General features: G+C 46.6%; 2 protein-coding genes across 3 annotated transcripts; one reads left to right on the top strand and one right to left on the bottom strand.

Moving 5' to 3' along the window:
- Positions 1 to 4,130: 4,130 nt before the first annotated feature.
- Positions 4,131 to 5,772, bottom strand: LOC144151762 (TELO2-interacting protein 2-like). The gene has a single exon (XM_077682897.1). It carries the CDS (start codon positions 5,639 to 5,641, stop codon positions 4,253 to 4,255), a length of 1,389 nt encoding a protein of 462 aa, XP_077539023.1. The 5' UTR covers positions 5,642 to 5,772; the 3' UTR covers positions 4,131 to 4,252.
- An 81-nt stretch (positions 5,773 to 5,853) lies between these two features.
- Sgf29 (SAGA-associated factor 29) lies at positions 5,854 to 13,271 on the top strand. 2 transcript variants are annotated; one of them, XM_077682898.1, is made up of 5 exons: positions 5,854 to 6,042; positions 6,604 to 6,779; positions 9,334 to 9,562; positions 11,339 to 11,520; positions 12,745 to 13,271. In XM_077682898.1, exons 2-5 carry the CDS (start codon positions 6,705 to 6,707, stop codon positions 13,153 to 13,155), a joined length of 897 nt encoding a protein of 298 aa, XP_077539024.1. In that variant the 5' UTR covers positions 5,854 to 6,042; positions 6,604 to 6,704; the 3' UTR covers positions 13,156 to 13,271. The 2 variants fall into 2 exon arrangements, with proteins under 2 accessions (XP_077539024.1, XP_077539025.1); XM_077682899.1 differs by having other exon boundaries at positions 5,856 to 6,042; positions 11,372 to 11,520.
- The last annotated feature ends 59 nt before the right edge of the window (positions 13,272 to 13,330 follow it).

Here is a 13,330-nt window from a genome sequence, read left to right as displayed (position 1 = left end):
GCTCAGTGGCTAAGGCGTTGCGCTGCTGAGCACAAGGTCGCGGGTTCGATTCCCGGCTGCGGCGGCCGCTTTTCTGATGGAGGCGAAAAGCAAAAACGCCCGTGTGTACGAGATTTCGGCGCACGATAAAGATCCCCAGGAGGTCAAAATTAATCCGGAGCCCTCCACTACGGCGCGCCTCATCGCCTGCGTTGCGTCGGCGCGTTAAACCCCACAATCAGATCAGAACCAATGGCAAGGAAGACTTTGCGTGTTTGGGTGCATTGAATGTTTTTTTTTTTCTATTTAGTCTTATTTTCTTGCATTCAATTACTCTTATAAGCAGCACTGTCACTATTTACTTGTTTCTATCATTTTTTCGTTCCTGTTGTGTTCGGGAAAAGAAACTTTTAGAAGTCCTACTTGGTAAACTCTCGTCGATTCTCAGTTTTTACATTAATAAGTGGAATTTCATTTGAGAAGCCTTGGTGACTAGTGTTGCGAGCACCAAAATGTATTGTTGAATGCACCATAGTTCACTACTTGGGTAACCCGGTCAGCTGCCTTGCCAAATGTCGTTGCACTGTGTTTGCGACAATCAGCATCATGAAGTACGACATCACGCACCGAGTTCAATTTAAACATGTTCTCACTGTGTTTGTTTACACAAGTGTTGTTGGGCTTGATGTGAATGCAAGCATGTACCATATTTTCTCGTCTTTAAGTCGCACATTTCTGTGACACAGGCATGGTGAAAACTGCCCTAGTCATTGTGTAAACGACATCACCAGCAATTTCCGGGAAAATAGCGGCGACTTATTTGCTGAAAAATGTGGCATAGAGCCTACGGAATATGCTGGAATCATAAGCTCGGAAGCCCGCAAATGAGTTTGTACTGGTATTCTTGGTATGTGCGCTTGTATAGCTTTTTGAATTCGTATGAACCAATCTTGTGACATCTTGAGACTGGGAGATGCCGAGTTTTATTTAATGTCTGCCACTAAATTGGATTTATTAACATAAGAAAATCTCATTTAGCAGAATTCACATCTCGTAAAACGAAAAAAAATCTCCTCACGCAGGCAATGCACATAAAGTAACTAACAGATCGAAAATGGGGTTGTTAAAGGAGCACTGACACCAATTTTCGGCATGAATATTATTGCACAGTTCGCTTCCTTCACTCAACAGAATACCCTGGGTGAAATATGAGCGGCCTGTGATGCGAAGAACATAGTTTAATTGGATCTAATTTATCGCGCCGACGGAGCAGCGCGCGGAGCGGCACTCAGCAAATGGACATCAGCGTGACATCATCCAGGGAGAGCCAAAAGAAGTGACGCGGCAGCGCTCGTCAAAAGCTCGTGACGTCACTTCATGCGCACGGCCCCACGAGCGGCGAGCGGGCGCAACACCCTCTTAAGCAAGCACCGGTGATGTCCGCACAAAGCGGTGAGGCCAGGCAGGGAGTCTGTCATATGCGCCATTCGGGATGAAAGCGCGGGAATTTGAAACAAGCGATTTTCAGGCCGTCCAATGTAATTAACTATCGCGCGCTGAAGTATTTGAAGTGCTGTTTCAGGTTGGCCAGACCATTAAGCATAGATAAAAGCAATAAAAGTGTAACATAAAATTTTCGTGTCAGTGCTCCTTTAAATTCGCACGATCTCTGCAGCCTTTTTATTATCTGCGCTTTCTATGACCGAGATTTTTTTTTATCTGTAATTATAAGCAAGGTCAGTGGGGCATTTGCTTTCGATGAATGCAACAGACTCTGGCAATTCCCTCTCACATCTTTAATGATGCTTCGGCAATTCTTTTCAAGCGTACACACACACACAACTTCTTTCGAAGTTTTTCCACATGAAACAAAATTTTTTAATGATAAAACAATTCAGTATGTTAACTTTTTGTGGTCTTTGACCTGGGGTCACTGTTGAAATCTACTGCGTTGCTGCGTATTTATATTGCCAAAGTAATTTGTTTCACACTACAGCCCCATTTTGTGACAGCAATCCCATTTGCTGATGGTAATTTCCGAGCAAACCTTGTTCTGGGAGAACTATCGGGCAATACATTTACCTGAAAACGAAAGGACACTACTTATCGTTCTTGTACAAGGCTCCCGAAGTATGTACTAGTGCTGTGCAAGCTACATTTCTTCACCCAACAGCTTTCTCAGCTATCTTGATCATAAAAAGTTGTGCACCAAATGTTCTCTGTAGCACTTTTCACGGCTTGCTGCCAAGAGCATTTGCTGTAAATCATGCTCACCAACGTAACGCTTGATGTTGCTTAGTGAACCCCTTGCATAATTGCAGCTATGTGATGGCAGCTTGAATTGACAGAAAAGAAAAAAAAACTGGCCGTTAATTGTTTGAGGAGCTGGGCTCACAATTTGGGGGAACGTTTAACCAAGAAATTCATGTGACATTCCCTTTGCGCAAGATTTGTTGAAGCAGTCTTAAGTGTAGAAATCAAAATTTGTTTTTGTGATGGACTTGGCAGTATGCATGTAAGATGACGATTTTTCCATATCCTTAAAAAAGGTTCTAGTGAGTTTTAACTGATAACGGTAAACCAATGCATTGCTAGCAGCATGAATATCAATTTGCAAGTGCCTGGAGTCTGGCATGTCAGTAATTACAGATATTTGGTTGTCACGCATTTGCTCAAATTATTTGAGTTGTCTTTTCACTAACTACAGTTGACTCTTGTCGAAGTGGCCCACCCTAATTACATTAGCTGCCCTTTCAGTGACAGCAGTTGGATATTGTTAATTTGACACTAGTTAAATCACTAAAACTTAGTAAACCAGGAAATGGGATTAATCAAGCTCCAAATGCATAGCTTTCTACCCCTAGTTAAGCCTCATCAGATTGGCTGAACCAAATTAACCAAGGTCAAATAAGTTGGCTAACTCTTCTGTATTTGCGTGCACAAGAACACAGCTGATTTGGCATGTTTAGTCATACAACCAAATGATGCTGTCGAGAGTAGTAAGGGTGGGATACTTACGTCGCAATGCTTTAGGATGTGCATGAGAGCAATTTTTATGGACTATTTCTTTTTTTTTCCTTTGGGGAGGTATGGTATCAGTGGCATTGCGACTACCACCTTCTCTTCAGATAGCCAAGAATGAAGCTGCTATGTCTGTCAGCACCATGTTCGAGTTATGCGGAACAATAAATTTGTGTGCCTTTGACTGGCACAGTTCAAGGAACTTCGTCTCAAGAGCGGATTTCTCACAATCTTCGTCTTCAAATTTTTGTGCTTGTGTGGACGCCGAGTAGCACATAGTTGAGAAACAAAACTCTAGTGGTACATTCGTCTGCTGACAAAAAAACAGCTTCCCCAGCCCTTTCATGAAAACAACACAGATACAAGCAATGAAGCAAAGTTGGGTGCTGCTTTTGTGTCTATTATGCTTAACGTGCACTAACTAGCCAGACTCCGGTCTCCAGTTAAGTGGGGCCCAAATCCCTGCCCACATGCAAACACATAAGGCATGCCAAGCAGGCCAGAAAGAGACGGAAGCGACATGCCAGGAACACTGCCTTGATGGCTTGCTTGCTTACTAGCTTTCTTGCATGCGGGCTTTCTCGATTGGAAAGTTCGTTTTCACATTTCATATACTCCATGATTATCTCGGGGAAAGGTGAACTGCCACTTTTAAGTGCGCAGCATTTTTTGTCGTCGTAGCTCACTCGCTGGACCCAAGTAGAGCCACACGGCATCCCATCGTAGCGGCTGTCGTCGCGGTGTTACCCAGAGGCTTCGAAAGCCAAGCGGTTTATAGTCATAAGCGTTCGAAACTCGTGAACCGCTGGCGCTTGTCATACATCTCCCCGTTGCTTAGCGCAAAGAAAACTGCAGGTACATTTGAGGCAAAATATACGTAATTAACCGGCAGCGCCCGCATTCATTTAGTTAGGAGCACTCGTTGGGTTGTTTTTCACGATAGTAAGCGAAAAAAATGCGGCAGTGCAATACTGGCATGTGCGGGAGGAAAAGCAAGCACAAAAAGAACAGAACTCGCACTGGCGCAGTTTCAGTCGGGGCACGCGAGCACTGCGAAGGCTGGAAATTTGAATTGCATTGGGTGACTTCGGACAGCTTTCACATTAGGTGAAATGGCACTAATTTTTTTTTTTTTTTCCTTTTATGATACAATGGTGGAAGTAGTGAACACGCGAATAAAGAAGCCCGTGCCACATTGTCGGTTATTGCAGCTATTTACTACTAGAAAAAAACGCATCTCTTCCTGAGTCTCTCAAACTTTTTCTTCACATTTCGCGACACATGCGCGCAGTTTCGGAATGCCAGGAATGTCACTTCCCTCGAGCAGGCTCATGTCCTCCTTGAACGTTTTGTACTCATCAGGGCAGGAAATTCGCAGCAAATGGAGGCACTCGACAATTTCTGCCCAAAGCACTGTCCTATTGTGCTCATCCAAGTCATACGTGAGCTTGAACAGGCTCTCGACAATTGTCCTGAAATGAGACGGGATCCTCAGCCATGTATGCTTGATAAGCATAGCCAAGGCCAACAACGCGTTTCTTCTGCATTCCTGTTCCTCGGTGTCGTACACTTCCACATATTCCAGCAGGACTCTCAGTGTCTTGTCCATGTACTTAACAACGTCAATTCCAAGGCACTCGATGTACGAACAGAACTGGCTGGAATACGCTTTCCGCAAGGCAAACGCCTGCTCCATTTCCGCCGCCGCGAACAATTCGTTGTAGACGTCTTCGGCCATTCTCTGACGCTTTTCGTCTTTTATCCGGAACGTGCGCAGCACGTCCAAGTAGTCGCTGAAGAGCAAGTTCCGAATGCACGTGTGTAGCTTGACTATCACTTCCGGTTCTTTTACGTACAGGAGGTGTTTGAGCGCATCGAAGAGGACCTCTTGATAGCCGTGCCGATCGAGCTCGCTCGGAGCGGCGTTGACCGTGATGTGGTGAACGCAGTCGAGTCCGAGTATCTGGTTGTGCGTCATGTAATCGTCGACGAGCAGTAGAGCGGGAGGCAGGACAATGGGTAGGGCGTCGGACATGTCGGGGTGACGCAGCTGGAAAAGTGCCACTTTGAATACACGCCTGTAGCAAGGATTCTTTTTCCACGTTTCCTTGGTGAGCTTGGGTTGGATGTATTTCAGGAGTGAAATAAGTTGTCGTGCCGAAGACGGACTTTCGAGCTGCGCCGCCAAAGCAGACGCAGCTGATACCGACGCTTCGCTGCACCATGGAAGTTTTGGATCGCCATGGGCGAAGCAGAGAACCTGAAGCGGAGTCAAAAAATCGCTCACTCCTACCTGCTCTGGCGAGGCAACGGAGAGGAACAGACGCGCGCAGACCATTCCCTCGCAGGCGGTCTCCGAAACGCCAGGAAAATCTCCCTTTTCGTACTGTCGTTCTTCGTCTTCCCTCGAGTCTATTGGTACGCCGCTGAACAGCAGCGATCGGGCGAACGCGCACATTGTAGCGGTGCCCCACTGCACGTCTTCAACATTCGCTTGTCGAGGAAACTGCTCAAGTGCAGTGCGAAGTGCTCGGAGGATGGTGACCTTTTTCGACAGGCAAGTCTCGTTAATGATAGCATTGAAGAGTTCCGTAATAGTACCTACACTGGAAACAGGATGTTCGTCATGAACAGGCTCCATCAGTGCATTGAATTGATCAACGAAGGATTTGGTGGAACCGGTGGAATCGTTGGAACCAACTCGATGGAACCGCGCCGACAATCATGTAAAGAATGGAGCAACGGCATTGGCTCATCGACTACCCCCGTGAAGCCAAGCCAAGCCACAATAACTGATCAAGTTAAAAGTCAAAACAAGCCAAGATAGTCCGTTTATGTTATGGCTAGTTATGGTTGCTGGCAGATTGTTTACGTTGCGCGCGACTGTTCCTGCAACTGTAGTCCTGCCAACGTTTTGTGATTTGGTAGTTGTGATTTAGCGAAAGCTGCCGATGCACGGTTTGCTTAGCGATACTGTGGCATCTCCTTCAACATCTGATGAGAACTCTCAGCCGAAGGGCTGTGCGGCGGACTCTTGAGGCGGTAAGCGCTGCTTCGACTACCATCACAACGATGCATAACAAACAGTGAATGCTTTGAAAAAGGGCAACTGAACTCACTTATACGTAGGGCGAGATCGGAGCCGACTAACGGAACGCAATCTGTGTGACTAAATTTTAAGTTTATCCCCGTGGCAGGGTCAGCTGCGTGGAAAAGTTGACCTGCGCCGGCGAATAAACCATGGCAAACACTTCATGATAATACGAGGGTGAAAGAAAAATTGAAAAGGGCTTCCGGCTGATAAGCGGTGTTCATCTGTGGTTTCCAAAAAGAGTTATTCCTTGAAAGACAGCCGTTGTCATTACATTACCGGTGCATGTGTAGCTAGCTGGCACTTTCTGATAGATGCACCCTGAAGCCACTTAATGAGCTACGCTCTGTAATAAGCACTGTAAAATAAGCTACGCTCTGTGGCTCTAATGCACACATACCTCGAATCTCTCCCATAAAATTGCTTGTCGATCTTTTCTGGATACTCGTTAAACAAGTATGTGTTTTGTGAGCCTGTGAGTTGTGTTCAAGACACCGTTTACTCTCTTGCAGGTTACATACTCGTTAGGGCTCGTGTCCTGGTTCTGTACAGTCTACACCGGTCTGTTTGTGTCTTTGAGGCACCTGGAGCAGACCCAACAGACGTCGTAACCATGCAAAAGGAAGCGGACAACGTCGCCATCCAAGAAAAGCTCCGGGAGCTCACTCACGTCATCCAGCAGTGTCAAGTAAGCATTCTGCCCGTCGCCGTGCTTATGATAAATCGGGCTGTGGAAACTGATCAACCTGAAAAGGATGTACAGGTGCGCCGAAAAGTAAACGGAGCACGGATTCGTGAAATTAGAACATTTTCTATTTTATTCTGGAATGGCTTTCTCAAAAAGTCACTTGGAGGTTGCTGGCTAGGCACATGACGGAGAATTCCCCTCAAAATCTCCAACCTGTGCTCCGTTTACTTTTTGGGGCACTTTTACTCATCCCTACTAACACGGCGACACATTTTCTTCAAATGGAATGCCAGGCTCTATTTGCTATCGTATTGAGCCAGTTTTCCTGCTGTGCCTGTGAAGACCTCAAAAAATAATAATAAAACAGGCTTAAATGAATGCGATGCACCGAACAAACCGGTTCATCTTATCAGGGCCTTGTTTGAGGCAAATGTCTTTTGCCTTGTTTGCATTCCAGTAAAGCACTGCTGGTTGTTCAGCTTGGCCATACTTTGCGACTGCTTTTCCTGGCCCGAATGTTGCAGTCGCTGTCATCAGCAGCAGCAGCAGCAGCAGCCTACTCAGGCCCACTGTAGGGCAAAAGCTTCTCCTGTTGAATTCCCACCACTAGTGCCCTGTGGCACTTGAGTCTACAATTTACCCCCAAAGTTCCGTATTTCATCCCTTCATCGGGTTATTAACCTTCCCCTTCTCCTAGACCCATCTCTAGGTATCCACTCTGTTACCCTAAATTGTCCACCGGTTGTCGGTTCGTCTCACTACAAGGCCAGCCCAAGTCCATTTCTTTTACTTTATTTGAACTATGATATCGTCAACTCTAGTTCGTGCTCTCATCCAGGTAGCTGGTTTTCTGTCCCTGAGTTTTATTCCTAACATTTTTCATTCTATGGCCCGTTGAGCCGACCCAAGTTTGCTTTCCAGTTGGTTTAGTAAGGTGCAAAGTTTCAGCTCCGTATGTCATCACCGGCAGTATGCACTGGTTGTAGATTTTTCTTTTGAGTGACGGAGGTAGCTTGCTTTTCATTATTTGGGAGAGCTTGCCGAGTGCTCCCTCCCAGCCCATACCTATTTTGCGCCAGATTTCTCTCTCGTGGTTGATAAGCGGCGTTCCTTGAAGTGTAGTGCAGTCGCTGTGGGTGAGTTAATCATGAAGACCTGAGAAAAGCTTACTGAACAAGCAGCAATCAGGAAAGGCTTGGTGTAGCAGCCAGCAAAGCTGAAATCCAACAAGCTCTCACAAATACTCAACATAAAGGGATGGCCATAAGCTTGTAGTGCGCAGTGTTTGCACTGGAGGTTACCAGTTTCCCTGACCAAATAACCTCAGGCGTAAGCAGACCGTGTACCGCTTGCTGCAGTGGTAACAGTTCAAATCCCACATGGAAATATACACGTAGACTCAGTGGGTTTCAGTACCCCCCCCTCCCTCTTTTTTTTTTTTTCTCACACACGCTCACGTGCCACACATGCCTGAAGAAATTAAACCTCGCAGTTCTCGTCCGGGACTAATTTGTTCTGTCGGGGGTAATTTTTGCTAATGCTTTGGTGCCAAATCATGTTAGCAGCGAAAACATTGTAGTGTACATGGATGCCAGCATTCTTGCACCAACTGCCACAATTCACCAGCCATGGTTTTATTGGTCACCTAATCAGGCCTTTCTTGGTCATGTGATGTTTCACAATTGTCGTCGTTGCCTTTGCCCACACATCTTGCGGGATGCCTTGGCGCCAAGTACGTTACAACTAAACCACCGTGATGTAAATGTTCTTGGACCTGCCTTAAACGGGGACATGGCTCTTAAAACTGTTTCTTTGAATTTCGGAGTAAACTCTGTGAAACCTGCCGATCCTACTGCTTTTCCCCCACTGACTTCAAATGTGCCATTATTTTTGAGCCAGTCAGTTAGTTCCCAAGATAATTAGAGATAATTAGCCATTTTATAGGAACAATAGACAAAGCAGTGTTAGTCATAAAACTGTAATCTTTGTATTTTCCAGTACTATGAACCCTGGTGAATGCAATAAGAGAATTGGTTTTTTGATGCATCGCTTGGAACTAATTTTACATTTCATTAAACTTTGGTGGTACCAGTGGCAAGGAACCATTTTGAGTTCCCATGTCAAACACCAAAGTTTAATAAGCTGTAAAATTAGTTCCAAGCGGTGCATAAAAAAAAAAACAATTCTCTTATTGCATTCACCAATGTTCATAGTATTGAAAAATGTAAAGATTACAGTTTTACGACCAACACTGTTCTGTGTATTGTTCCTCCAAAAATGGCTAATTATCTCTAATTATCTTTGGAACTAATTGACTGGCACAAAAAATAATGGCATATTTGAAATTAGTGGGGGAAAAGCAGCAAATACCAGCAGTTTCACAGAGTTCATTCAACCATTAAAAGAAATTGTTTTAAGAGCCATTTTCCCCCTTAATACACCAAACTTTGTTTTATCTGTAACCGAAAGGGTCCTTTTTTGGGGTTCGTGTCATCATCGTCATCGTCACTGTCTGCCTGTCCCCCTCACATCGTCTGTCCCCCTCGCTTCACAGGAGGAACGCAGCCGGAGCGAGCACAACCTGAGCAATATTGGCAAAACGCACGAACGCATCCAGCAGGAGCAGAAGCTGTCGCCCTACTACAAGTCCAAGCTGCGTGGCCAGTACAAGACGGCCCTGCAGGATGCCGAGAGCGAGGAGGAGCTGCTGCGGAAGGCCCTCGACCTCATCTTCGACGTGCGCGCCATCCGCAACGACCGACGCATCGCCGCCAAGAACTCGGGTCAGTAGTCCCGTGTGTGTGCGCCGCGATTAGTAGTAGCAGTAGCTCTGATTTCGAGGAAAAAGAACGGGCACTGGGGATATTATTGAGCTCATGGGCAATGAAAGGATGGAGCAGAGTGTTGAAGTTATAGACAATGAGAGAAAAGGGCCGAGTTAGGTTAGCACATCTAGTTCTGGGGAGAATTCTGTTGTCTGTATCCGGCCTACTTATTCGGAAGCCAGTGCTGGTGCCTGACAGAGCCTGCAGACATCAGTTGGTGTTTGTTTGATGGAGTGCAGTCGAGTACGCGTTTCTTTTTTTTTCCGCTAATTGTCACAGTGATGGCAGCAGTAGCTGGGTGGTAGTTTACGTTCCCTAAACTCATTTTAATTATCATTGGCACAAACTTCAACGGCACACTCGTATGTTCCTGATGCTCAATCTCGGAACTGCAGGTAATTGTCAGGAATACTAACCTGCTTTCCATATAACGCATACTGGGCAATAAGCAGTGCAATGGCTCCAATCTTCGGGTCATTTGAATTTTGAAGGTCGACATAGTTGCTGCAAAGTATTGCTGCTTCACATCTGAGCTGTACTCGGAGGCTAGGCAGTGACAAGACTGCATTGTAAGCATGCAAATATGAGTTGCCATGCAAGAGATGGCAAGGATTAAAGACAATCGCATTTAGACCAGGGGCACACCTGTTTGGCTCCACATTTATTTCCAGCATAGAGCTTCATATCAGTTCCACTATGGGGTCGTGTGCCTGAGTGATAACGGAACTTTTTTCCACCTGAAAGCATGCTTACCGTATTTGCTCGCATAATGATCGCACTCGCGTAATGATCACACTCCTGAAGTTTGTCGCCAAAGATAGATTTTTTTTAATTTCCCGTGCAATGAACGCACCCTGAACTAGCCGCAGCAATATGTCGTATGTTCACCAAGTGTAGCTGATGATGGTCGTGTGTACCTCTGTTTCCTTCCCTTTCAAGGAGGAGATGGCGACGTTGTTGCGGCAGACTTGCCGATATTGGCGATATCAGCAAACGTGCGTTCAATATTGATGTGGAAGACACTTGCACTAAATGCACATAATGTACTCACAAGACAAAAAAACGTGCTCAGGTTGCCGCGTTGGCAGCCACTTATTGGTCGAACTGTTCTCGCCTTGCAGCAAACTTGTTCCAGCATGTTCCGTAATTCATGAAAGCACTGCATTTTGCGTCACTTTACAAAGCGACTGGCGGCGGTATGCGGAGTTGTGTTTTTGTTTATTATTTTTATTATGTTCATGAGACATATAGTAAAAATCTTGACACAGAACTTGCTTGCATTTTCTGTGCCAAAAAAAAAAAAGTTTCACGAGAAATTTATCCCCGCCTAATGAACATAAAATTTGCATAAAATTTTTGCTTAAAATGTTTTGAAAAGAAAACAGAGTGCGATCATTGTGCGAGTAGATTCGGTATTTGCCTTCCTGTTCCAAGAATGGGGTCCACCCCTTAATATGCATCGTTTCTGAACATTGCGCTCGCTAACGGGCACTGCAATTGTTGTGACTCTCGAACGACACAGCCGTCGTGCCCTTCAAACAGTGGTGCTGTTCCGGCAAGCAGATGGCATGCGTCGCTGCTGATCTGGGAGCCCGTTGCATGCGCAGGGACCACAGCCCCGCCTTCCGGTCGTCGGCTGCTGCATGCCTCCTCCTTCTGCTTCTTCTCGCCCCACCCGAGTGTGTGTGACGTGACGTGACGTAACCCCCGGTTCCTCCTCCCGTGTGCCTCCAGGCAGCGTTGGCAGGCGGAGCACGTCTTTTTCAGATCGGCCCAAGGAGGCCCTCCGTAGGGGGGCCCTGATGAAGATGCTGCAGCAGAACGCGCTCACCCTGCCCCTCTTCATCGGCAAGGAGGACGAGAAGCCCCCGCCCCTCTGCGGCGCCATCCCTGCCGAGCCAAACTACGTGGCCAAGGTCAGCTTCCACCCTCTCCCCCGTTTTTATAACCAGGTAGAAGCTGAGAATGGCAATAGCCCATGTGGTGTGTTATATCCGTGCTGCACGTGCATGAAAAATGTCATTAAGTCTTCGATCAAAAACTTTATTTTTGTAGTTATGATGATAAAAATTGGATGGCATGTGTAGTTTTTCATTCTTATTGTAGATAAAAAATTTGTTTTTGTGTAAAATGACTGCATTCAAATTTATTCGGATTTGTATATTTGATTTTCTGACAGCTTTTGTAAAAAAAACTGCTGGAGTGATGCAGCTGAATGAGGCGCCAGTGAACATGTGCACAAATTAAGGAGTGCAATAGACTAACAGTATCATTCTATCTGGTATGTAGCAGAACTTACGACCGTTTGAAGTTTGGGCTTGGAAGGCAAAACTGGTTATTCTGGTTCCCACCATCCAAGCCCCAACTTCAAATGGTCGTAAGTTCTGCTCCTTTCGTTGCAAATGTCGCCAAAAGACGATAATCAACTGGCGGCCATGCCAAGTAAAGGCCTCCCTTCTCTTTCCCGCTCATCTCATGCTGTTCCTCTCCTGTCTACTTCCTCCCAAGATAACACGCTAGAGATTTGCTCAAGTCAATTTAAATTTACTGTGTTCCACGGCTCCAAGTCAGGTGTCTCGATGCCAGAGCTGCTGTACGGCGGAGACGCTCGTAAATCGAGGCACCCTACTACAACGTTTACGGAACCACGTTGCCCTACTCCACGAGTGTTCCAAGTGGAACGTGGATCCCATCTAGTGGAACCTTACGTTGCTATTGCAGTTTGATTTTTTAAATGCCGCCAGGAAGTAGCGCTGGCAAGAGCAGGTGACGGTTTTCTGCAGCTGATGTAGTATTTCATTTGATATCGCAAAAACCAAGCATCTGTGAATTTTTTTTATAAAGGAACAGTGTAAATATCACTTATGTATGAATTTCATGTCTTATATTCGCGGAATGTCTTGTTCATTTTCAACGGTGTTGACAAGTATAAACATTAACACCAGACTTAGATGTTTAGATTTGGCGGTGAGTATATAATGGCTGTGAGTATATAAGACTATTGCGCAGATTTGGTTCACTTTGGCCGGGTGCCTGAATCGAGTGACAGACAGACAGACCAAAATTTCTGCGTTTAAGTACCCCAAGAAAGACTATCGTCATTAAAACTTTGACGCCCCCCCCCTCCTCTCGCGCAACAGGTGGGTGACATGGTGGCTGCGCTGGCGCGGGGCCCCGACGACGACGAGAACTGGATCCTGGCGGAGGTGCTGCACTACAGCCACGGCAGCGCCAAGTACGAGGTGGACGACATCGACGAGGAGCAGAAGGAGCGGCACACGCTCAGCCGGCGCCGGGTGGTGCCCCTGCCCCTGCAGCGGGCCAACCCGCTCACCGACCCGGGGGCCCTGTTCCCCAAGGGCACCCTGGTCATGGCCCTCTACCCGCAGACCACCTGCTTCTACCGCGCCCTGGTGCACGAGCCCCCCGGGGGGCCCCAGGACGACTACCTCGTCCTGTTCGAGGACTCCTCCTACCCGGAGGGATACTCGCCTCCGTTGGCCGTGGCGCAGCGGTACGTCATCTGCTGCAAGGAGATGCGCAAGAAGTAGCGCTCCCGGGCGTTTGGCGAGCTCTCGGTGCACTCGTCTTTTTCACGGGCACCGAGTGTGTGTACATAGTGTCCCATGCTATAATCACTTTGGCGAATAAATGGAGTGAAACTCTAGCTCTTCCATGCCTCCTCCTACCCCTGAGGGTACCGCCGTATTTATTCAATTATCATGA

Source organism: Haemaphysalis longicornis, unplaced genomic scaffold (genome assembly GCF_048455015.1).
Source record: "Haemaphysalis longicornis isolate Haplotype H1 unplaced genomic scaffold, Haemaphysalis longicornis Haplotype H1 scaffold_9, whole genome shotgun sequence".
NCBI classification, from domain to species: Eukaryota; Metazoa; Arthropoda; class Arachnida; order Ixodida; family Ixodidae; genus Haemaphysalis; species Haemaphysalis longicornis.
This window is presented reverse-complemented; position numbering and strand designations above follow the sequence as displayed.